Raw genomic sequence first — 25,686 nt, forward strand, 5'->3', positions numbered from 1 at the left:
AATCTCAGGCAACTTAGAATTAGCAATTCCGTTTAAATTTTAACAAATCTCATACAAGTTTCATGGTGAGTCATTCTCTCCCCGACCTTATCCTCTCCCGTCTAACCTTGAGAGTCGCTCGTGAGCAGCCGGGCCAAGCCAGATCCTTTCCCGATGGCGTAGCCAGCTGGCGATGGCGGAAGGGAGGTGCCAGAAGGTCCCATGTATATAGTAGTAGTAGGGTTGTGTTTCTACTATGTAGTTTCGGCTTTATGTTGGTGTTTAGGAGTAGAGTGCTGGAGCTCTTGGGCCCTGATCCAGTCCGCCTCGGCTGTTCTTCCTTCTCTGGGAGCCGGAGATGAGGAAAGAGTTCATGGCCAACAACTCCTTAAATAAGGTCCATCGTGCTACTTATCTGCCTCTCCCTCGCAACTTGGTTTTGCTCTTCTCCCATACCAGCGTGGTGCTGGCGTGGGTAGGAGTCAAGATAGAGCTTGGGGGCGGCCTCGATGGCAGCGGGGAAGTGTTGATGTTGTTGTTTCATGGAGAACAATCTCGGTCACCCAAGTTCGGTTCTTGATCCTAATGGCCAGCATGTGGCCCAAATCAACGCCGATGATGTCGTTTGGTGTTGGTTCAACACTTCAACCTCCAGGTGGAGGGATCTCGAAGGACAAGCGGCGGAGTCTCTCTTCTTCCCGGTTCCAAGCGATTTTGTCCCCAACACCGACGAGGAAGGCCATGGCGGCGGTCCTCTGTGCTCATCCGGTGAAGAAGGACCCGATTGCTTTTCTCAGAATATGTTTAGTGTCTTCTTTACAATAGTTTGGGGCTGGTCTCTATAATGTTTATTTCTTGAGGTCCCTGATGTAATCTGTAAATTCACCGTGGTTATATAAAGCAGGGCCCGGAAGGGCCTTTGCCTGTTCAAAAAAAAATTTAGTGGTCAATCAAGTTCCATACCATTGGGTTTGCTTTGATATTCGTACACTTATGAGTTGCCTACTAGATTTTAACCAAGATTCTTCAATTGCAACTTAGATTTTTAAGTTATAAACGGGGCTGGAATTGGAAAAAATATCATGGTTGAAATATGTTGCAACATGACTTATGAGTTGCGTTACTAGATTTCAACCGAGATTTTTCAGTTGCAACTTAGATATTTAAGTTATAAATGGGGCTGCAATTGGAAAAAAATATCTGGGTTGAAATATGTTGCTATATGACTTATGAGTTTCCTACTAGATTTGCTTAGTGCTAGACATAAGTTGCAACATGAGTTCCAACTGAACATCACCTAACTAAAATCTAAGTTAATCTTCATGATAATTAGTCACACTCTTTCTTGAATCATCTGAAATTTGCCAACTTTGTCCTAGCTTTGATGTTTTTAAAAAATAAACCAACACCAATATTCAAGTGAAATATAGGATAAACCAAAATATGAGAATATATTCTAAAGACTACAATCACACTACAATGAGGGCTTATTTGATTCCTGAGATTTTTAAAGATTTGTATAGGATTGAGATCCTATGAAAAAGTCTTACATAATCCGTTTGATTTATAAGATCATATCTCAAAATCTTGTAGCGTAAAGTTCAAAGAAAATACACCAGGTTAATTCGTTCACCACAATGAAAGAGAATTGCTCTTCATGTAGGATCCACTTAGACATGGCATCCCCAGTACTACGGGTTTTCTATTCATACATTTTTCCTATCCCATAAATCAAATGAACCCTTAATATATTAGGCTAGTCCGAGATTTACAAATACACCTTTGATGAGTACCCAACATTATTATTTTTTTACTTTTTCGTGTACCTTACTTCTTCACGGACAAGTGTACTTCTAACTCTTTTCCCAAGTTGAACTTTAATTTTTTTTGACATACTTTATATATAGAAAGTTTGATCATCTTTTCTCCGTACTAATGGTGAAACCTAGCTATCATGAGATTGACACGGTCAATTGGCGGAGTCAGTTGACAATAGAGCTCGACACACACCTGAAAGTTGCGGTGAAAATGGCAGGGATGGGTAAGCGTGACATAGGGCAAGGTGTCGCGATCAACGGTGGCTGTTGGCCGAGGCTGAGCCCCGAAGTGCCCCCCAAACTCAAACGGACAATAGTAACCTGACGACCATTTTTGTATCTGTGGCTTTGATGCGCGTAGCCATATATTTGGCTCCAAAATGCGTCGGGAATAGAGAGAGTCCAGACATAGAAAGTGATGGAGTCTATACTACGTACATGCTGCTGGTGGGTGGTCAGCAATCATGGATTCAGGGCATCTCCAGCGGCGCGACGCAAATGGTCGCTGAGCGATCGTTTTCGTCCGCCCTGATCGGAAATGCGTCCGGGCCCTGCTCCAGCGGGCGACGGAAAGTGACCGGTCCGTCCGCGGAGACGCAAACCTGGCCCAAATATGCGCCAGGTTTGCGTCTCCGCGGATGCTCGGCGGTCGCGGAAAATGTCCGCGTTGGGTACATCCGGGCCCGGTCGGCAGTGACTAGACAAGCAAAATATTTTTTATTACTATTGATTGGCCAAAAGGATCATCTTTACAGAGATGGTTAGTCGAGTTAACCTAAAACTACAACGGCCGTACCTACTCGCCGTCGCGCGGCCTACACCGGCCTCGGTTACTCGCAGTCGCGCGCCCTACTACGGCCGCCGGATGGGCCGGCGCCGTCGTCGAAGCGGGAGCGGTTCTTGCACTCCGCGCGCCGCGCACGGCGGCGAACGGACATCTCGTCCTGCCACGGCGCCATCACCGTCGCAAAGGCAACCTTCCTAGCCGCCGCCTCCGCCGTCGCCGGGCCTCTCCTCTGCCGCCGCTCGGACCGCCGCTGCCGCCCGGGCCTCCTCCTCCGCCGCCGCCGCGTCCTCCTCCTCCTGGACCGCCGCCTAGATCGCCGCCACGTCGGCGACGAAGCGGGCCCTCGTCCCTAGCCGCCGCCGCCACGGCTTCGTCCCCGGCGGCGATGGCGACCTCCGGCTCCGGTTCTCCTGCTCGACCCGCGCGGGAGAACGACCCCTACGCCGGAGCGAGTCCGGGTCGGAGCACATTAACCCCTAGCCATGGCCGTCGCATAGCCGGCGGCTTCCTCCTCCGCCACAAAAGCTCGGCGGCGTTGGGCGTCCCTCGCCGGGGACTCGAAGGACGCGAGCGGAACCCGCCGGTCACCGGCGCACTCGAAGCGCCCGGGCACGGGGGGTCGTCGTCCGCGATGTCGTGGATGACGGCGTCGGCCGGAGGGCCGCGAGGGCCGCCCGCGCCTCCGCGAGCTCGGCCCTGGCGTCGGCGAGCTCGGCCATGGCGTTGGCGATCTCCGCCCTGGTCGCCGCGAGGCGCCCTTCCGCGCGCTCTGCCGCCTCCACCTCCACGACCTCCGCGACCTCCAGGTCCAGCTGCTGGGCCTCAACGCCGGCGGCAGCTACCTCGTCCTCCTCCTCCTCCGGGTGGAGCTGGCGGCAAATGTCAACAACTTGCTCCCAACTCATGTGGTCCGCCATGGATGGATGGTAGTGTGAGGTGTGCCCGTCGCACCCGGCGGTGTCCACCGTATATAGCCACGGCGGGGCGGGAAACGGCGTTGGCGCGCAGGGCGTTTCCGCGCGCGCGAAACGCCGGCGAAACTTGCGAATGTATTGGGCGCGCGCGGGAACGATCGTCGTCGCACGGGAACAGTTAATCGCCGGCGGCAGTCCTCGACGGGACGTAAAACGCCATTAGCGACCTTGACGCTGTCCCCGGATAAAATATGCGTCCGCACCGCTGGAGCTACCCAACACAAACGGTCGCCCTGGGCCACAACGCGTCCGCGGGCCGACGCAAACGGACATTTCGGACGTCCGAAATGCGTCGCGCCGCTGGAGATGCCCTCATGGCTATACGGTAGCAGCCATCACTAGTTTTGGTTGCATGCACATACGGTCAGCAAACAGCCACGCCTTACTTCCACACACCACACACAGAACTGAACTAAAACTATATCAGTCACCGCCGTACGTATGGACAGTTGTGCACATAATCCATGGCGTCCGATCATGAGCGCCTCCGCGCCCTCAAGGCCTTCGACGACACCAAGGCCGGCGTCAAAGGCCTCGTCGACGCAGGCGTCACCGCCGTACCCTCCATCTTCCACCATCCGCCCGAATCCCTTCTTCTTGATGCATGTCCACCTCATCACCTTGATCACGAGCAGCACTTCCCGGTCATCGACCTCGCGGCCGGCGACCGAGCCGGGCTGGTGGCCCAGGTGAAGGCGGCCGCGGAAACCGTGGGCTTCTTCCAGGTGGTGAACCACGGCGTGCCGGAGACGGCCATGTCGGACATGCTCGCGTGCGTGCGCCGCTTCCACGAGTCGCCGGCGGAGGCCAAGGCGCCGTACTACAGCAGAGACCCCGGGCGGCGCGTGCGGTACCAGAGCAACTTCGACCTCTTCCAGTCGCCCGCGGCCAGCTGGCGCGACACCCTCTTCATGGAGACTGCGCCGGTGCCGGAGGAGATCCCGCCAGAGTGCAGAGCCATAGCGCCCGAGTACGTGAGGCTGGTGCGGGAGCTCGGGCGCGCTCTCCTCGAGCTGCTGTCGGAGGGGCTGGGCCTGGACCCGAGGTTCCTCGAACAGGAGTGCCTGGACGGGGACGGGCTTACCGTGGCGGGGCACTACTACCCGGCGTGCCCGGAGCCGCGGCTCACCATGGGCACCACCCGCCACTCCGACCCCAGCTTCCTCACCGTGCTCCTCCAGGACGCCGTCGGCGGCCTCCAGGTCCTCGTCGACCGCCTTGACGAAGACGGCAAGAAGCAGACTGCGGCGTGGGTGGATGTGCCGGCGGTGCCTGGGGCGCTAGTGGTGAACATCGGCGACTACATGCAGCTGGTATCCAACGACAGGTTCTGGAGCGTCGAGCACCGCGTGGTGGCCAGCGGCGCGGGGCCCAGGGTCTCCGTCGCCTGCTTCTTGCGGACAGACACGTCCACAAAGGTGCTCACACCAATCGTCACCGGCGACCATGGCGAGGCGCGGTACAAGAGCACCACGGTGGCGGAGCTCGTGAAGCACTACAGGGCCAAGGGTCTCGACGGCACATCTTCACTCCAACACCTCAGGGTCTGAATGAATCTAATGTGTGGTATCTTTTACCTCTTGTGTTTGAAGGTACAGATAATCAATCGGTGAATGAACAATGATGTTGCCTAGATCAACAATCAAGAACCACATCTCAGTGCACCTGCTCGCCAACTGTGATTTTTCGATGTGGGTCTGGCAAAAGGTTCTAAGAAGAATGGGAAGGCCACTGATATCTCCGTTACATAGTGCCATTTCTCTATATAATTGGTGGGAAGTGCAAGCAGACGGACTAAATAATCAAGGTTCCAGAGCCTGGAACTCATGTGTCACGATTGTTTGGTGGATGCTCTGGAAAGAGAGGAACGATCGCGTTTTCAACAACAAGAGGGCCACCCCTAAATCTGTCTACATGAAGATCATTGATTTAGCGCAAGACTGGTTGTTTGCAGGGCGCACATTACTAAGGAGATTGGCTCACAGACCACGAGAACTTGACTGAATTGGCAAGAGCTTTTTGGTGTCTCGCTGAAGTAAAACTTCAGTTTGCTCGGAGTTCTAGCACTCGGTGTATAGCTTTGTTTTGGTTTCAGTTCTGCTGAAACTTTCTCTTCCTTTCCTTTTGTTTTGGTGTCTTTTCTGATTTTCTGTTTCTTGTAAGTTCAGAGTTGTTCACTCTGCGTGTTTTTTCCTCCTATTATCAATGAAAGCAGTGCTTACTGCCTTTCGTCAAAAAAAAAAAAAGAACCACATCTCAAACATGCAATGGTCAATGTTGTGTAAAGACTACAGGCGCAAGGGTAAAAAGCATCGGGCACTGACAAATATCTCCTTCGCTGATTTGCTATGCTGCACAAATACAGGACACAGGAGAAACTGGAAGTCACGCAGTATCATGCCTACGTTGTTACCTACATTAACTTATTTCTCTGCCATTCCTGACTAGCCTAGTGACAGAGAAATCACACAGACAATGCTTTCTTATTTCTCTGTCATTCCTCAACTGTTCTTCTTAGTTGCATACACGGAATTTTTTTCGTGTCCCTTGGTCATGAGGATTTTATCATCATCACATTCAAAGTCGTCGAATGAAGTGAGCCAGAGTCTGCGCTTTCCTTGTCCTGGAGGCCCAGGTCCAATAGAGTATCGTAGCCCACTCGCCCTGCCGTGGAGACTCTCGATTCAGCTCCCGTTTTTAGTCCCACACCGCTCGCGCAGAGAGGAGCGCTCGCCGGCAGCTCTATAAGAAGGCGGCCAGGCTGCACTGGGGAAGCACGCAGCTGCGTGGTGAGCACAAAGCGAACTATTCTTTCGCCTTTTACTAAAGAATACCGTGTGCACGCCACAATAAGCAGCATACGCTTATTTTTGAAGGGTTCTCTCCTCTACAGGAGGGGTCCCACAATTCAGTTGCAAAGTTTATATTGGTATGGCTTCCAAGTCAGAAGTATCTCGGTTAAAGAAACCAGGCGAGCTGTTCACGTGTAAACTAGCAAACGGCAAGCAGAAGCCAACAGTAGCGATTGATTGTCCAAGTGAATACTGTGTTGCAGAGCGAACTGGCTAACCCAACTAAGGTCTTGTTTGGGCGACCCATCCCGCGCCGCGTCCGGATGGGTCCAGCCGGACAAAAACCCGACCCAACGCGGGGACGCACCGCAAAAGCGGACGGCCGCGGCGTCCGGAACGACGCAAGCCCGGCCCAAATCTGGGCCGGGTTTGCGTGGCCGCGGATGGCACGCAGCGTCCTCGCGTGTCCGCCCTGTCCGCGTGGCTGGCCCACCTGTCGGTGCCCCAGTCCTATTAAATGTGGACGACTGGGGAAGGGGACGGTCCCTATCCAGTCCCCACTTTCCACTCCGGCCGCACGCGCGAGCTCGAAGCTTCCGCGCCGCCATGGCCCCGAAGCGCGAGTTCGAGCCGTCCGCCAACGACCACGAGGCCGGCAGCAGCCGGCAAGTCGCGCCGCCGGCGTTCGCAATGGGGCCGCCGGCGCCTCCCGGACGCGAGCGGATCTATGTCACCGTAGCGGTGGCGCGGATGTTCGGGACGCCGGCGTCCCAATGCCGTGTGGGGACGTGCACCTCCCCCACGGCTGACACCTGAGCCCAGATCGGGTTCCGGTGCCGCCCATCCCGGGCTCCGGCCGCGCCCGCTACGCCGAGATCCGGAGGCGCCGCGCTCAGCTGCCGGCGGACCTCCGGCACGACCCCGCGTACGGCGATGCAAGTCCCAACTGGGACTTGTGGTTCGAGGTGGAGCACGATGCGCGCCGGCGCACATGCTTCACATCCGCGACGGCGCGGCCTCGCGCGCGGCCGAGCACAGCCGCTAGGCGGGCTGGCCGCCGCCCCGGCGGCCTCTACATCAACGAGCCCGCGCCCCGGCCCCGGCCGCAGCCGCAGCCCGGGAGGAGGAGAACGACCCGGAGCTGCAGGCGGCGCTCGCGGCGTCCCGGCGAGCGCGGGACCTCGACGAGCTGGCCAAATGGCCGCACCTCGCCGAGGCGGCTGCGCACCTCCGCGCCGGAGGAGGCGGCCGGGGAAGGCCCGGGAGGACGCCCGGGCGGACGCGTGGGCCTTCCTCGAGCCGGCGCGCCGTCGGGAGGAGGCTACGCGTCGGGCGGCGCTCCGGGAGGAGGAGGAGCGCCGGGCCGCGCGCTCGGCGGAGGAGGAGCGCCCGGCCACGCGAGGCCGCGGCGGAGGAGCAGCTCCGACAGGGAGTCCGCGCGGAGGGCACGGCTGCGCGAGGCCGGCGAGCCCGCCGAACGCGCACTCCGCCCGGGAAAGGGCGCAGTGGGAGCCCCGGCCGGAGTCCCGGTGCCCTCCGGCGTGTCGAGCCGGAACAGCGCGTCGCCGCCGGGGCGTCGTCGTCATCGACGCCGACGATGACGAGTACTACTCGGGGGTAGTACTGCCGGCGGCCACCGTGCTCGCAAACCCTGTCTAGGGTTTCTTTTTTTTTAGTTTAAAGCCCATATAGGGCTTTCTTTTGTGTAAAAATTGCCCAAAATAGGGCTAAGTTTAATTAACCACTAGTTTAATGTTATTTTTGGCTGTTTTCCTTTTTAATTTCCATATGCGGTGCGTCCGCGCGTTGGGCGCAGCGTGCGACCCAAACGGACACGCGGACGCGGGGCGTTGTCCGGGTGTCCGTTCGGCCACCCAAACGGCCCAAAACGGACGGCCCAGCGCGTCCGTTTGGGTCGCCCGGTTGGAGATGCCCTAATACTCTAGAGTATTGGGTGAATCACTGTTGTCACCAAATCCCCACAAAACCCCATCCCCAATCCACTAGGTAGGGGTAGAGTATTGGGGATTGAAAAAATTACACTAAAATTTGGGGGAAAAGTGGGGATAAGCGGGGATAAGTGGGGATTAAACTCTCTCATACTCTAGCACCAAACATTCATTGGGGATAAGTGGGGATTTAAAGTTTGGAGCGGATTATCCCCGCTAATTCCCACTAAAACTCTAGTACCAAACAAGGCCTAAGAGCGATTTTTAAATGGTCAGTTGGTCACAGCCAGACCTCTTGTGAACTGCATCACGGAACAGATCACATTTAGATGATTTAATCATGTATAGTGCAGAGGTTGTTCCACTGCTAGTTGAAATTGTCCTCTGCTTCCAGATATGGGTCATGGGACGGTTCACATTGTATTTACCTTCCAAGAGCTTCCAAAGGGTAAAGCCAATGTAGGTGCCAAAAGCCCAAAACTGCACCAAAGGGATGCACAACCCAGGTGCATTGATATCCTGAGAGGATAGCCCTACTGGTTCAGTTATTCTTGTCAGTGGACCTGAAGGGAAACAATAGAGGAAATATGTGAGACTTCACAGTATGCAAATAAATCCTTGCAGGGAAAAAGTTAACTGTCAAGTACCAACAACACTTGCTCTGCAAGCAAGGGTACAAGATGACCTTCAAGTTTGTTCCTGGCATACTGGCTGGCTGTTGACTTCAAACTAGTATCGAGGGTATATCAAGTGAGGTTTAGCTTTGCCACTTTTCCAAATGTTATATGTAAAATAAACTCGAAGAAATTTGCAATCTTACATTGCTCTACATAAGCAAAGAAATCAAACAAGGAAACTTGTCCGCATATGCTCCAAGTCCACTCAGCAGCATACAAGGCACACTCAGTAGGATTTGGTTCTGTATTAGCAGGCCTACCTAGAGCTAAGCCACCCAGATTGCTACTCATTGCAGCCATGAAAATAACTGGATAGAGTAACAGTCACAGATTAACGCATTCAGAACAAAATAACAAAGGACGGACAAAAACAAGTTGTAGCTGAATAAGTCTCATGAGACCATACCAGTCTTTTCAAGATGAAGTATCGTCATGAATGGTGCAACATATATTGCCTTAGTTTAACAATTAGGTAATACAATATGATGGCCTCGTGGGAAGTAATGCTCCATTCAGACTATTCTTGGACAATAAACTTACTATTGTACCGATTTGGGCGTGCTCTGTTTCTGTTCGGGAGGTCTGTTAGTCTGGACAGTGTCGGCGCCGCGCCCTCTCAGCAGGATTCTTCGCTTCTTCGCTGGGCTCAAGATATCTACCTAGTTCCTAGTTAGCGCTGCTTGTTCCCCTCTTTGTATCTCCTGTTGTCCTCCTATGCTGTAATGTTGAGCTGGTAACCCCAGCAGGTCGTTGTAAGCGTCGTTGTACTGGTTTCCGTCCCATCGGGCGTTATTAATTTAACGCAGGGCTTAGGCCTTCTCTTTAAAAAGGTTATTCCATAATCTTGAAGTGAACAAATGAATTAAAAAGAAACAATATCGCTACATCGAGTCATCATCGATAATCAGCTTGAATTAGATTTCATAGACATATACCTACTATGCTATGTTGAACAGAAGAGAAAATTAATTACTTTGCCGAGATATAGGAATATGAATAAATAGTCCTAAATAATAAATAAATAAAAGCAGTGGGCAGAATACCTTCCAACTGAGTTTTGATGAGGGGTTCTTGAGCGGAGGCTTCCTTGAAAGATGTAAGGTAAACACTTCCCTTGATTCCCTAGTTTTAGCAGAAACTATGGCAGTTATATTTATGATAAAAGAAATATGACAATCAATTAAACTGAAAAACTTTGGTCCTTGATTTAGATTAGCTCTCCAAGATGCACTTAGGCATTAGTTCCACCATTACAAACATGCCAAAGAAACTTATGAATTTGTGGTCGATAAACATTTTGCATTTTAGTAAAGTACAATATTTCCACTAAAACATGAACGAATTGTTAATGGTAGTGTTGCATCTTACGGTTCTTACCATGTGAAAAAACATATAAATTCAAAAAATCATGTAAGATATATGATGAAGAAATTTTTCATATCCTAGTTTGTTATCTTAAGAAGCACACAACACTATCAAGAAAGAGCTAGACCGCTACACTAAAATCCCTCCCCAACTAACCTGATAAGCCAAAACATTGAACTCATCTCTCTTTATTTTTCCAATCACGAAAATGACTAATATTTCATATAGTAATCACAACATGCCCATATATATTTGAAAAAGAAACAGAATGAACTAAGAAAATGAGGCAGCAATACAATCATAATCACAACACATGATGTATATGAATAGAGAAGTGTGCTCGTTTTTCTTTGAACCCCATCCAGCAGAACTTGTAGCGCACTTGTATTGTCCTTCAAATAGGCACACTGTTACAGCATATGAAAATAAGTACAAGATTCGTTATTAAACGGTAATAATGTTTTAGGAAGTTCAGCTGCAATGACAAATTTAAGAAAAATTAAGGACTCACATGACATTTTATAGTTGCTAACAAAAACATGTCCAAATGGAACATGCAACACTCATCAGCATCACCTTCAATGTGCTTCGGGAAAAAAAAAAGTACTTGATGCGATCGTTCATAATACCCTGCAACACAAGTTTGACATGCAATTGATACTGGTGTATGATACTATGATATTGACAAAAGAACTTACAACTATTCCCATTTTTAGTTGTTACCAATGATAGCCCTTGCCTGTTGTATAAAGAGGAAACTGCTTTCAATAATAAATCGATTTCATATGGTACATTGCCCAATATATCATATGGTACATCTGTCGTTATCATCTGCAGTGAAGATCATGATACAACTAGTTCCAATTTCACCTAGTTTTAAATTCTAATCCGTGGAGGCTTCGTGTATCATCCAACAACAAAAAGTGTTCTGGTTTTCGACGGTCAAGATCAGTCATTGACAAGGGTGCGGAAAAAATGCACATCTTATTATCAGATATGTATGTGAAGCTCATCTTGCTGAGCTTACAAGTGAAAACATGACCAATGATGATTGTACTACATACATACACTACATACACTGCCTCCTCTGCTAACTCAAGAGCAATGAATTGCCGATAACAATATCATCATATGCTATGCTATACAAGATCAACCTTCTTCTACACAAAAACAATATATATATGTATGTGTGTACTCTGTGAAAGAAACAATGTGTATATATGTCAATGAATCGTTTAGAGCTTTTAGCTTCAGTCAACTAGAAGAAGGATTTGGTCGCCACATGGTCTTCTGTGCAAACAGAAGGCCTTCCTTGCCCTGGTAGTACGACAACCGGACCTCCCAGTGCAGCGACTTGATGATCGACTCCACCTCACTTATTGTCTCCATATCATCCCTAACAATCAGCCTCCCTCCTGGCCTCACTATCCGATCCACCTCCACAATCACACCTAACAGTTCACACCTACAACAACAATATTTATAGTCCACTAAGTTAATAAAATGTTCCTCATGCATATATTTGCTAAGATGTTTTCTCATTCACGACAGTTTTTCTTTTTTTGAGAAAACGCAATGACATTGTGTTTCATTTCATTGCAAAGAAGGATAGTTTTACAAGATTCACGGCAGTTTTCATGTTAGTGTCTGTTTATCTGTTGAAAAGAACATTACCTCTTCTTAACCTTGGAGAAGAGATGGTTCGCATGCACGAGATCGTAGCTTCTCGGGTAGGTGCTAAACGACTCGCACCAGTCGTGGTACAGTCCAAACAGCCCGCGTTCGTATATGATTGGGAGTGTGTCAGGCGATTCGATTGGAACTACATTCATGACCCACACCTTCATGTTTCGCAAAGCCGCTGCAAACCTGCATCAGGAAGCAGGTGCCAGGAACTCTTGTCAGGCACTGCCTTGTGCTCCTAGACTTGTGAAGAACAGTTCATGTAAATGCTGCCAACAGACTGCAAGGGAAGAAAGCTACAGACTGGGTGGCAGAAGAATTTACTTTCTTTTCGGTGCTGGAATAGAACAATGATGATGTGCAGTGTTCTTACCCTCCATATACAGCTTTCATATCCATAACGTTTCTGACAGCAGACCAATCAATACCGAAGCCTTCCATATATGAATTGCGTATGATCCGCTTCCAGTGCTCATAGTCTGCTTCAAAATCCTCAGGAGCAGGCTTTCCATACACTCCAGCCTCTGAGCTGTTCAGCCAGTAAGGTGGTCTTTCCACCCTCAGTGGCCATTCTTCTGGCCACCGTGAACCACGTGTGGCGGGGTCTGTGGGCAATTTATGCAGACAAGACTGCAATGAAACATTCCTGAAGGGCAATAAGAGAACACACAAACCTCAAATTAGGTACAAGATCTAGGGATCAGCATCATAGATATAACCTGTTGAGAATGAGAACACTTACCAGACAGCATCAGGATTGTCATATTCTCCACACAGTGGAGGGTTTGCAGCAGATCTTGCATCATAGCAGCGGTTGTCCATTGGTTTTTGGAAAATTGCTACGCCTTTCTTATTTATGCTCTCCTTTACTTTATTCACCAATGTCCAGCACATTGACCTTGTTAGAGCAGACATCGCTGGCAAAGTGCAAAAAAAATGATATTAGATAGGTAATTTGCCATTTCATTGCAACAGCGAGTTGACCTGGTCATGGAATTTACCTTCCCATATCTCAACATCTTCCGGCAGTTTCTGGTATACAGGAGTCGCAGACCACACAAAGTAACCACCAGGGCGTAACAGCCTGTTCAATTCTAGCAAGAGCTTACCACCTGCCAGCCAGATAACACTCGTGTCAGAAGACAACAACACCTAGTTATGGTATTGTACAAGAAGAGGCTTGATGTAACAGAAAGTACCTTCAATATGCCACGGTACCCTACAGCGTGCACAATGGACAACATCAAAGACCCCGCCAGGAAACGGGAGCCTTTTCGTGCCCATAACTGCTGATATAGCAGGGATTCCTCTCTCGAGAGCAAACTGCACCTGAGCCTCATGCTCATCTTTAGGTGCAAAGGACATAGTAAGCACATCTCTGTCGAACATGTATCCTCCAAAGCTAGCAACCCCGCAGCCCACGTCTAAGATAACACGGCTTCGTTTTCCCCAGGCCACATCTTTCTTTGCCTGTGTAGTAGCATCACACATGTCAAACAAAGAACATCATCCCTTTTCACAGGGAAACAAGATAACCCTATTCTGCTCCATTACATTTGATCTGAAACCTTAGACAACATGTAGGCAATAATAGTTATGCATAATTAAGTTTTAAAGAAATTTGTGCACGGCACTTACTCAATTAATCATTAGCATTATCTGACCATGGCATGCCTATAGTAAATTAACATATACTCCATCTGTCCAAAAGTAAGTGACTCAACTTTTTCTAGATACGGATGTATCTACACACAAAAAACAACGTCTAGATACAACCATATCTAGATAAAGTTGAGTCACTTATTTTTGGATGGAGGCCGTACAAAATATTGCAATAACCTTATTCGCAATGCGCAGGCTCTGAACTTATCAACTTGCCATAAAAGTATTCTGTTGAATGGCAACAGTTGATTGTTACCTCCTGAATGAAATCAATGTAATGCAAAGCACCGCGCTTGAACTGAGTCCCACCTCCCGGAAATATCAGGTGCTCCCCAGAGACATTCACCCAGTTCTGGTGCCCCTTGAACTCCACCAACTGAGTATGGGGGACATTGTTGTACCATATCTGCACCAAACAAAACCCCAAGGAAGTAAACAAACCGTGTCTGTCTGCACATAACTGAACTCACTCACGCATCAACAACGGAGAATTTCTGAACCTGATCTCGGCTCTTCGGCCACCGTATCGGGCTCCGGTACCCCTTGGGCAGAGGGACGAGGCAGGCCGGAGGCTCCTTGGGGCAATGCCGCTCCCGGTGCTCGTAGTGCTCGTCGTGCTGGAGCTTCCTGATGACCTCCAGGTTGTCGAGGCACGGTATGTAGTCGGCTCCGGCCTCGGCATCGCAGAGCTTCCAATTGTCGGCCGTCGGGACACCCGACACCACTGTGGCGGTCTGCTCCTTGTCATCAGTCTCCGTGTTGGACTTGGCAGCCTGCGTGCGCCATGTCGCCGAATCTGTGGCTGTCTGGTTGAGCAGCTCCGCCTGGCTCGCGTCCGGGAACACCTCGGCGTCCCTTTTCAACTCCTGCTCCTGATCGTCCGGCTTCGCCTTCGGATCTGTCACATTCTGTTCGTCAGGATTAGTTTGCTCCTGATCCCCATCTGGCTTCGCCACCTTGGGATCTGTCACAATCTGTTCCTCAGGCGGCTGATTTGCTCTCTCTGTGGGCTCTGCCACGGCGTCCTGTCTCGCCGCAGGAGGCTCCTCCTGCTCATCGGAGCCGTCTTCTCTGATGAAGGTGGTTGTGTTCCCATCCACCGGGGCTACGTCTGGTTCCGTTCCGCCGGCGGGGGCGGGGCGGCGGGGCAATGGGGCCGCCTGGAACAGGGAGTACTCAGCGGGGGAGACGAGCGTGGAGGAGGTCATCCAGACGCCGACCAGGCAGAGCCCGACGAAGACGGTGACGGTGGTGGCAGAACAGTACGAGGAGGAGGCGGCGGCGGCGGCGTGCTGCGGCTGCCGCCGGACGACGTCGATGCGCGTCTGCCCGGGCGCCATTGGTTCCTTATCGAACAAGGAACCTAGTCACGAGATGGAATGCATGGTGGGTGGGGGACTGGATTGGAAGAAGATCTGAGTGGATCCGAGCTCAAAGATTATCAAGAAATCGATTCAGAATTGCCAAGGAATCGAGCAACAGGAGGGAGAAGGGGGGAGAATCCGACAGGAAAGAAACCCTCTTTTTCTTGGTTGCCAGCAAAAATATATCAGCATTATTTTGGCCAAACCTACAACCTCAATTATTGGATTACACTAATTTGTAGAGCTAAAACTTCAATAATTGTGAAACGAATGGAGTACAGTGGGGTTGTTGACATTCTATTTACCTTCCAAGGGCAATGCCAATACTACACGCAAAAAAAAGAAGGGCAATGCCAATATAGGCGCCAAACCGCATCAAAGGGATGTACAGTCGAGGTGCACTGATATCCTGAACTGGATGATAACCTTCCTCCTACTGGTTCAGTTATTCTCGTCCAGCCACCCTTAAGTAAAACAGTATAGTAGTACTATAAGAACTGAAGAAATATGTGAGCCTTCACAGTAATCTTGCAGGAAAAAGTGAACTGTCACGAACAATTACTCTGCAAGAAAGGGAACACGATTAACTTCAATTTGTTCCTCACATATTGGCTGGCATGACGTTCCAAGTTGGAAACATAGAATGCAGGTGAATCATAAAGTTATGGCTAGGCTAGGGTGGATCGAACATCCCTAGCTGGACAGGAGCGCAGGGTCCAGAATTTCCAAAAATCTCGTCATGCCCTTCTTTGTTTAAACTGAAGGGAAAACAACTATAAACATGTACCAACAAGTAGCAGCATGAACACATATTTTGCATTTCGCAATAATCAGCTCATGATCTTTATGGCATTGATTACAATTTTTCCCTTGTGGATATAATGCAGTGTTTGATTTACATCTTCCGCAGCAAAGTTATACTGTCTTGTTAAGGTCCCACCACATGACCTTTTTTGTTCAGACAACTGAAGGGAATTTACAAATTCTAAAACTAAAAACTGAACAAAGCTGTTGAGATCGATACTATAGCGATAGTTTCTGGTAATATGGCAGGGAACACGGTTTAACTTGCACAAAATCAAGCCTCGGGCATTTGATCCGCTGATTAGCCAAAAACAAGGTCGGTTGAATTAAAATTGGCAAAATCATCCGGATTAGACTGTCGAGTGAAGTAGCCTGCAGGTTTCCGCCAATCAAGAGTAGAAGCGGCACTTTCCAGTCCCAGCACATACCGTACACTCATCGGCATCACCTGCAACGTGCCTCAGGCAGTACTTGATGCGATCGTTTATAATATCCTGCAGAACAGGTTTGCCATGCAATTAATAGCTGGTATACTATGGTATGGTATTGACAACAGAATTTATAATCTGTTCCTGTTTTTAGTTGCTATCAATGATAGCCTTTTTTCCTTGCCTCTTGTATAAAGAGAAAACTGCTTTGGATAATAAGAATCAATTTTCATATGGTACATTGGTGAATATCATATTTTCCACAAAACTTGCTTTGGTAGGGTAAATACCATTTCACCTTGCAAAAGAGAGGTAAATACCACATTCTCTCTAATTTTTATCGGTAAATACCATACCAACAAATAAAAAGTTACATACCAAAGTGAACTACCAGTAAAGTTTACAAGGACGTTGTAATGTTTTATCTAGAAATGGTAAGTTAAGATGTGATGGCACTTCAAGGGAATGAAATATTAATACGGTCTATTCAATAACTTTATTTACAGTTCATTGTCATGTCAGCTACGAACAGAGGACCAATCCTTCTACATGTTGCATGTAAACAAGAAATGAAATTAGATGCATTCACTGACTATAATCTATTCCATAATAACAAAACAAAAATCTAACCTCCCTTTTCAAAAGGAAAGTACAACGTTCCATTCCAGAAAATGTAGCAAATCTCCGTTACTGTAGAGAAATTTATGAAAAGATTCCACATTCATCCATAGGCATCTAATTTTGTTTTCTAACAGCGACAAATTGTTGTAAGAGATAGACTACTCAATACAGTTTAGTGTGATAATAAGCTATCTAGAGGAGAATTAATGAGCACATACCACCATAAGCTCATGTAATCCAATAGGGGCAGTGATGATGTAGGGCACGTTTGAGTGCTCTTTTGAGGCTTCTGATGCTAAAGAAGGGATATCCTGAGAAAAAGCAGTGCCAATTTGTATGAGAATTCATGCCTTAGTGGAGCTATATAAGCAATAAAACAGTAGATAGACACTGCTACCATCATTTTATTAAAGATTTTAAAAACTTTCTACCAATCTAAAAAGAATCTCAAGAACATACTTTGTTCCAGTGTCGTCCAGGGGAAAGGAAATATGGAGTGACAATAATACGAGATGCTCCCTGCTGCACACATCTTCCAAATGCTTCCTTAATAGTAGGCTCAGCAAGTTCCTTCATTTTGTCAAAAGCACACATTTAGCAACTTCATGCATCGCAAAGTGAAAGAATACCCCCCAATCATAGAGATGAGAACTGATAGTGATATGATTCACACAAAAGTCTATAGCAGATTTAACCTAATGTTACAAATATATAGCAATTGGAGAATGAAAAACAAATATCAAACAAATTTTGGTACCAGCAATACATCTTTCCAAGGATTTGGAAGCAAAATAAGTATACATGGCAAGCTAAAAAGGTACTCCCTCCGTTCCTTTCTATAGTGCCTATAGGTTTTTGGCATATGTTTCAGAATATAAGGCTGTAGCTTGGATTTTTTCAATTACCCCCTCCACCGGTCAACTCCCACACGACATGCATGAAAAAAAAATCATACAAAATAAGAAACAATTATTTGAGATTCCTAATGCATGACCCCAATGATTTCTTAGATTTAGGAAGCAATGTTTTTCTTTCCTTAATTAAACCTGGCTGCACGTATATGGAGAGTCAACCAGAGAGATTTGTGGGATTTGTTACAGTAAGTTAGGAAGTTATCGATTCCCTAATTTTACTCCGATCTCAAATCGTTCAGCTAGGGGGGTCTTGTGAAAAAAATACTCATGCGCTAATTTCCGTGCCAAAAAACTATAGGCACTATAAAATGGAACAGAGGGAGTACTATATAATGCTAAATTAGCACACATTAACAAAATCATACAGATTTGGTCTGTAATGGAGGCCTGCGTATGGGATTCAACTGTACTGCACTTCTATGAAGTTAGTTTTGGTGATTTATCTAAATTTCGTATCATAAAAAAAAGGAAGCTCATGGTATTTTATGTTACTCAACCCAGATGGCCAATTGAATATATGTAGTTGATTTTCAACAAGATGTCCAAATAAACACATGCCTTATATTTTGACTGAACTAAACCCAGCTGTACAAGCTAAGGAATTGTATATGGACACTCCAGTGAATTACAAAGAAAACAGAATGCTTGTCATCACATATGTCTCTCTTCTACATCTTTATACGAACTAAAAGTCACATTATTTGTCTGGTCCTACATGTTTCTGTTCAAAATAAGAAAACAATGGTACTAATGAAATAAAAAATATCTCATTTCTATCAGTTTGGCTATGAAAATTATTAATTAAGTAAAAGCTTATTTATTTTCAGTTCTTTCTCCACACCTAGAGTTATTCATTGACACACTGGAAGTGCTTACAACATGGTATTTCTCGATTTAAGACAATCCCATAAAAAAAGGTGATGTAGAAGCTACCAACATGAAACTGCACCTAACTCACGATATATAACAATATTTAATTAAAATAGAAAGCTTTCAATACAAGTGAAGCAGACACATACACTACAGCTACATGTGTATTGTTATGTGGCCTATCGCCTATGGGTAAACCAAGTGCAACGGTAATACAAGGTTTCATAGGTGTGTCAATGAATAGCTCACTGGCTATATAACTACTGTATAAAATCACTGGCTATATAACTACTGTATAAAATCATGTCCGAATTCTAAATGTGTGACACCTGGTAAGTTGACCAGTACAGGGTGCCATGCAATAGCTTAAGCATTAGTCCCCACTCCATTTGAATTTAAAATTGACAAATTTGAAGCTTCAGTCTGCATCCTAAAGCTCAAAGACAGATCACAGAAATCTGTACCCAGAAATTTATCCGTAACTTGAAACCCATATTGTAAGTTGATATAATGATCACATGTTTTGCTTGAAAAATAGTGCACATGCTATGCTACCTAATGATGACAGCAACTGTTACTTTGATGATAAGAAAATTTCAAGGAACTTACAAGCTTCAAGCAAAGCTTAATAGATTCACAATTTGCAGTTAGGCACATCCCTATTCAGCAAATACAATTTCAGAAAAATGAAACAAGCAATAAACGTACCATATGAGCAGGCTCGACAATATTGTAACCAGTCCTTGCCCTGAACATGCTAACAAAATCATCTACAATTTTCAGGATAAATTAATAAAGGAAGTTACCACTAGAAACACCAGAAAACTCCCAACAAATAACCGATCAATTACTTAGCATGAGATTAGATTCTTGTCGACGTGACCCATGATCGACTATGACCACACCAACATCCTCTCCCACAATACAATCTTGTCCTCCAGTGGTTTCAGGCCTAGACGTAGAATTTGGTCTGAAATTCGCAGCCCGATGTAAACTATTTCTTCTGATTGGCGAAAACTTGATAAAATCACATGAAGAACTCACACCAGTGCTCCTAATGCCAATAAGTAAGAAATCGAGTTAAAACTAAATGCAACACAAGAGATATAAAATTATATTAAAAAATCGTTGGAACCCAACAAATTAAATACATGCCCATCAGAAAACAAAATACCTTAAAGAATATTTGTTTGTTGAATTTGCAGTGAAGGGTTGTAAGGAGATTGACATAGGGCACACAGACATAACAGGAAATGCAGAAAGTTGGCCTGAGTAAGGTAACAATAGGGGATCACTCAAAGTTAAAATAATAGGCACCTTCTCAATAAGAGAACTTCCCAGTTGCGACAATAGTATTCCCAATGAAAGCATGGATATTGCAAAAGACAAAAGTGTATCAAGAAATACGAATAGAAGGCTTGGCAGTCCCTGCATTTCCATATGAGCAGGTCCACTTTCATTTGGAAACAACAATTAGTACCTTTAATTTAGTGTCATTTAATTTGAACTTAGCTCCACTAATTGCTAGAGAGATCATTTCAAAAACTACTCGCTATAGCTAAACCAATGCACACAATTTATTTTTATTGAAATATAAATAGGAACAAAAGTAAATATTATCGGTTAAGAAAAGGAAAATGGTCTGGTGCACGGGAGTGGCTTGCTTGCTTCGTTGCTTTTCTCCCTGCTGTCGTGGCATAGAACCATTGGCTGCTCCATGAGATCAATGAGCGGCTGCGTTACACGCCTCCCCTTGTTCCTAGGGACGCGGTGAATACTCTGCCTCACGAAGTCGAACGGAAACTTACACATCAGCTATGAGTTGCCTTGATGCAGCCACCAGTTGATTTTATTTTGAGTGCGCCTTTTTGTGTGTGCCTGATAAAATCTGGGCTAGGTCCAAGCCAGAGACGAGTGCCCCGAGACTTGTCATTAGCCAAGCCTTTGGCTGAATAGGAAGAGTAAAATTGCATCTACGCTCGATCAACTTGTCTGCTTTACGTTTCTCAAAAAAAAAAACTTGTCTGCTTTACTGAATTTGGTCACAGTACTCAGATAAGTGTGAAGAGCGCTCGCACCGTGCTAGGATAGACAGCATCCAATTCATCGATTTAGCATGGCATAATTTCTTACTGAGCTAGCGAGTAGTCAACATAAAAAGGCCTAGCCATGTTAGTAGAATACACAGCATCAACAAGTAGTCATAATTTAATCACAAAATCAATACAGCTCAAATCCTAGCTCGGATTTCCCACAATAAACGGCAGAAAATACCATAGAATATCAGATTTTGGCCGAGAAGGGGTAAGGGGACGGGAAGGGGAGCGGGAGAGGGAGAGGAGGGGGGCGGGAGGGACCAGCTACAGCGCGCCGGCGGACGACGAGTTCATTAACCGCAGGGGAGGAGGAGATGGAGAGGCAGCGGAGGAGGAGGGGGGACATGAGCAGTACCTCCACAAGCGGCGGCCGGCGAACGGGGACCGACAATTTCCTCAGGTGACCGGCGAGAAACGAGAGGACCGAATGGGTATGACTGTCTGATGATCGATGGTAGTTTCGGAATTTATCATTTTCAAGGTTTCGTGCTTCTCATGTAAATTCGCATTTCTTTCTGGGACAAATGTAATAATTACTACTGTTTCATAGATACAAATTTCAATTCTATTGGAAACAATTTTTGGTGTACAGGAAAGCAATCTTCACAAATGACTGAAACGATTTTCAAGTTGACAACATCCTCTATCTCCGAGACAAAGCTGCATCACTTAATTTGGAACGGCGGAGATAGCAAATTGCTGGAATTAGCCAAGGAACCCAGAGCTAGTAGCGTCTCTAGCAGACTGGAGACAGGAATGTGATCTTCATCGACCAAGTGGCACAACTTCCAGTAATAAAAGGATGCAAAAACAAAATAACCAGATCAATGGAACAAGTTGTACACGGTAGGTTTCAAAATACAAATGTGTAGCAATTTCATCTCCATCCTATCCCAAGTGACCATAGTTCACCTCCAACAGAAAACAAAGAACGGTAATTACATGATCTTTCTTCCGTTTATCCAGGTGCCTCTAGCAGCTTCACAATAGCCTAAGCATTAGGTAGTATGCTATTACGAAGTTCACCAGGAAAAGTTAACCGCGAGTCTATCCTGCACGGCAGCCTCCGAAAAACCGATTCACGTCAAGGAGCTCAACAAAAAAGATGGAAGATCAACCGCTGATGTTGCCAAGCCAGAACAGCATCGGGAACTGCACAACCGCCAGGAAGAGCAGAAAGTAGTGGTTTCGACTCGGGTGCCTCTCGTAGCTCCTTGGTCCACCCAAGAGAACCCTCTTCATGGTCTTCACGAGGAAGACCCCAGTGCAGAGACAGAACCATGGCATGATGAAGTAGTATAAGTAGCTCCAGAAGATGCGCGCCAGCATTGCAAGAGATGTGCCAGCAAATCCATATCCAGCGTACGCCACAATGTCTAGCAGTGGCGCTTCGCCGCTGCCCAGGGAGTACAGCAGACCTTTGATGAGGACGACTTGTAGAAACCAGCCAACTAGGCCTCTTGAAAACTGCAGGGTCAGAGCCTCAGGGGTAAACCTGCGTCATGGAACACATCACATTTAGATGATATAAGCAATTAATAACCAGATATAAGAAATGCAGTAGTTCACACTGTATTTACTTTCCAAGAACTCCCAATGCATATCCAGCAATGACAATGTAGGTGCCAAACGCCATCAAAGGGATGTAAAGGTCTGGTGCATTGATATCCTGAATTGGAGGTTTGTAGGATAGCCTTCCTCCTACTGGTTCAGTTATTCTTGTCCAGTGACCCTTAAGGAAGACAATAAAGGCAATGCACATATTATGAGAGTTCACAGTATGCAAATCTTGCAGTAAGAAAAAAGTGCCTACAGCTCTTACCCTGTGAAAGAAAGGGAACAAGATGACCTTCAGTTTGTTCCTCACATACTGGCTGTTGACTTGAAAGTAGTATTGTGGGTCCGACAAATATTGAGTAATCTGAAACAGTCAAGTGAGGTTTAGTTTGTCTAATTTCAAAATATTATAAATGAAAGAAACTTGAGTTAATATGAGATATACATTGCTCTGCATGAACTCCGAACTCGAACCAAGAAATTTCTCTCCATATGCGCCTAGTCCAGTACGTATCAGCCCAGGTCCAGCACCATACATGGCACTTTCAAAAGGATTTGGTTGTGCATTTGGAGGCCTACCAGCGTAGCCACCCAGTTCACTATTCATTGCTGCCATGAAAATAGCTGAATTTGCATTCAGAGAACAATGCATTAGAACAAAATAACAAGGGAGAACTATACTCAAAAGCATTTTACAAGAAGTTGAAGTCAAGAATATATGATGATGCAGTTGATGATCAGCCTACTGTACACAAAAGTAAAAAAAAAAAGTAATAGCACCAAATTTATGATCCCAAGAGAAGGGACAACATAGTAGAAACGAATCATAGCTCAATAAGCTTCATGAAATGACACCAATCCTTCCAAGATGAAGTATTGGTGCTAAACTACTTCAACGGAGCAAAAGAAAGACAAGTGGTCTACATCATCACATATCATTTGGCTGGTGCAACCTATTGCATTAGTATAACAACTTACATTCAGCAGTAATGACAGCCTGACAGCAAGTACACATTCAGACTTCTATTGGCCAAAGAAAAATTCATGAAACTAATATTCGACTGACTTGAGGTTATTTTATAGTCTTTAACTGGACAAATAAGTTTAGAAATAAACATAATCAGTATGGCAATCAAGTATTTGGTTCTAAATCCAACAAACTGCAAATTGCCTTAACAAAACCGTGTGTTATGGTACGTGGTATATACTGGTCAATAACACCAGGCTTACCCAATGTTCCATGCACCAATCCAGCTATGCCCAGAACTGCCAGAGTAATCTACAACTTTGCTAAAAGACAATCACACTGATCCGCAATTCCCTTTGAACTACATAGCATGGCAATCACTGCAAACTACATTCTTCCTGATCTGATCCCTAATGTCAGGCACAGACCCAACATGGGGGCACTGGGGATCAGTTGAAACCCCAATTTATTTTTATTTTCAAAACAAACTGCTATTAGTAGTCAATGTAGCAGCGGAATACGATAGAAAACTGAGTATCCATTCCAGAAAGGAAGTTTTGAATTAGATCTCTCACAGAATGCAAATACCACCACAAATCTCTCGGGAAAACACAAAGCGAGTTAGGGTTCCTAACCAATGGGGGTGGATATAATTGATGCTCCGAGCATGCACCGGCACACACAAAAATTGTGGAGGTTCAATTGGGATTTTACCTCAGAAACCAATGTCAAAAGTAGTAATCAAGAATCATAAAATGGTACAACTGATGATCAGCAAACTGTACTCGAAAGTCAAATGTAATACACAATTTATGATCCCTGGGCCAGGAGAAGGGAGGGAGCAGTAGAAACAAATCATGGCTCAATAAGCTTCATGACATGACACCAACCCTTCCAAGATGAAGTGGTGATGCTAACGAGAATGTGTCACAAAAACTAATTCGAAAGAGCAAAAGAAAGACAGGTGGTCTACATCATCACATCTCAGTTTGGGTGGCGCAACCAATTGACTTAGTTTAACAATTAACATCCCACAGTAATATGACAGTCTAACAGGAAGTACCGCTCCTTTCAGATGTTTCTTTGACAAAGAAAACTACATAAGTTATTATTGGACTGATTTGAGGTCATTCTACAATCTTTAACTGGATAAATAAATTAAGTTTTAAACAAGATCACCATGGCAATTGAGAGTCTGGCCCAAAATGCAAGAAACTGCAAACTGACTTTACAAACCCGTCTGTTATGGTACATACATACTGGTCAGTTTCACAGTTCCTATAATTAATTGTTCTGATGAACTACAGAAGTAACAGGACCCAGCGTTCCATGGACCAATCTAGCTATGGCCAGATCTACCACACAGTAACCTAAAACTTGTTTCTCAAAAGATAATCACACCGATGCATAGTTCCCTCGAAACTCCATAGCAAGGCAGCCGCTGCCAGCTACATTCTTCCTGATCTGATACCCAATGTCAGGCGCGGACCTACCGGGGCGGGGCACTGGCGATCAACTGAGTCCCCCGATTTTACTTTTAGTTTTCGAAACGAAACTGCTATTAGCAGTCAACGCGGCAACGTAATACGGTGGAAATCGGAGTATCGAATCCAGAAAGAAAGTTTCTCGCATCAGATCGCTCACAGCAATGGGAAAAACTCGCCACAAATCTCTCGGAACAACGCAAGCAAGTTAGGGTCTGGATCTAGACGGTGAGCCTGGCCCCAAATTTGCGGACGTTCGGCGGGATTTACCTCGGAAACCAGTGTCGTCCAAGATCGCCGAGGCGACGAAGTTGAACGGGGACGGCGACGGCGACGGCAGCGACGCGGGTCAGAGACGGAGGGGTTGGATGGCGTGAGATGCGGCACGGCGGCAGCTCTCTAGGGCGCAGCGGTGGTGGAGTGGTAGACTACTCTGGCGCCTCTGTATTTTGTTTACGTACTTCCTACTGTATTTGGAATCATACACGTAACAGTAAAGGAAACAATATTTACGACACACCAATTTTTCGCTCCACCGTACTACTCCCTCGATTCACAACCTGCAGATTTTCCAAAACAGATTATTAAGGAGAAAAGAAAATTACATTGAAAGATGCAAACCAACATTTATCTTCTCTTTAGTTCTTTCAGCTTCAATGAGCTAAGTGCATGTAGAATATAAAGATAACATGTGCTGAATATTATTGAGTTTGATTTTCGCATGATGAGAAAGAAGTAGTTGTTTTCTACTTTAAATTGTATGGATGGAAAATATAGAAGTACATTTTTTTATGAACAAAGTTTAAGCCTAAACGTTCACTTATTTGAGAACGCAGGGAGTATGTTCAGAACATCAATACTACCATAAATCATGTCAAAATTAAAAGGAAAACACT

The 25,686-nt window shown here is 46.3% G+C and overlaps 4 protein-coding genes and 1 non-coding gene across 5 annotated transcripts; 2 read left to right on the forward strand and 3 right to left on the reverse strand.

Moving 5' to 3' along the window:
* The first annotated feature begins 4,021 nt into the window (after positions 1-4,021).
* On the forward strand, positions 4,022-5,794 carry LOC124686773 (1-aminocyclopropane-1-carboxylate oxidase homolog 1-like). Its single transcript, XM_047220672.1, has one exon. It carries the CDS (start codon positions 4,022-4,024, stop codon positions 5,105-5,107), a length of 1,086 nt encoding a protein of 361 aa, XP_047076628.1. The 3' UTR covers positions 5,108-5,794.
* A 543-nt stretch (positions 5,795-6,337) lies between these two features.
* LOC124693673 lies at positions 6,338-6,457 on the forward strand. Its single transcript, XR_007000142.1, has one exon. It is a non-coding gene; the product is annotated as a U5 spliceosomal RNA (small nuclear RNA).
* A 5,099-nt stretch (positions 6,458-11,556) lies between these two features.
* On the reverse strand, positions 11,557-15,051 carry LOC124692001 (probable methyltransferase PMT26). The gene is made up of 8 exons (XM_047225300.1): positions 14,186-15,051; positions 13,942-14,091; positions 13,223-13,493; positions 13,025-13,135; positions 12,766-12,940; positions 12,397-12,669; positions 12,015-12,209; positions 11,557-11,805 (listed from the first exon to the last, which is right to left on the reverse strand). The coding sequence occupies exons 1-8, from the start codon at positions 15,023-15,025 to the stop codon at positions 11,595-11,597; spliced, it is 2,226 nt and encodes a 741-aa protein (XP_047081256.1). The 5' UTR covers positions 15,026-15,051; the 3' UTR covers positions 11,557-11,594.
* Positions 15,052-15,843: 792 nt separating this feature from the next.
* On the reverse strand, positions 15,844-21,157 carry LOC124686774 (sirohydrochlorin ferrochelatase, chloroplastic-like). The gene is made up of 7 exons (XM_047220673.1): positions 21,138-21,157; positions 19,861-19,954; positions 19,538-19,740; positions 19,395-19,456; positions 17,362-17,472; positions 17,121-17,213; positions 15,844-16,347 (listed from the first exon to the last, which is right to left on the reverse strand). The coding sequence occupies exons 2-7, from the start codon at positions 19,929-19,931 to the stop codon at positions 16,243-16,245; spliced, it is 645 nt and encodes a 214-aa protein (XP_047076629.1). The 5' UTR covers positions 19,932-19,954; positions 21,138-21,157; the 3' UTR covers positions 15,844-16,242.
* A 453-nt stretch (positions 21,158-21,610) lies between these two features.
* LOC124686775 (protein YIF1B-B-like) lies at positions 21,611-24,036 on the reverse strand. The gene is made up of 5 exons (XM_047220674.1): positions 24,021-24,036; positions 22,785-22,963; positions 22,605-22,703; positions 22,363-22,514; positions 21,611-22,277 (listed from the first exon to the last, which is right to left on the reverse strand). The coding sequence occupies exons 2-5, from the start codon at positions 22,953-22,955 to the stop codon at positions 21,896-21,898; spliced, it is 804 nt and encodes a 267-aa protein (XP_047076630.1). The 5' UTR covers positions 22,956-22,963; positions 24,021-24,036; the 3' UTR covers positions 21,611-21,895.
* Between the last annotated feature and the right edge of the window lie 1,650 nt (positions 24,037-25,686).

This window comes from Lolium rigidum, chromosome 2 (assembly GCF_022539505.1).
Source record: "Lolium rigidum isolate FL_2022 chromosome 2, APGP_CSIRO_Lrig_0.1, whole genome shotgun sequence".
In the NCBI taxonomy this organism is placed as follows: Eukaryota; Viridiplantae; Streptophyta; class Magnoliopsida; order Poales; family Poaceae; genus Lolium; species Lolium rigidum.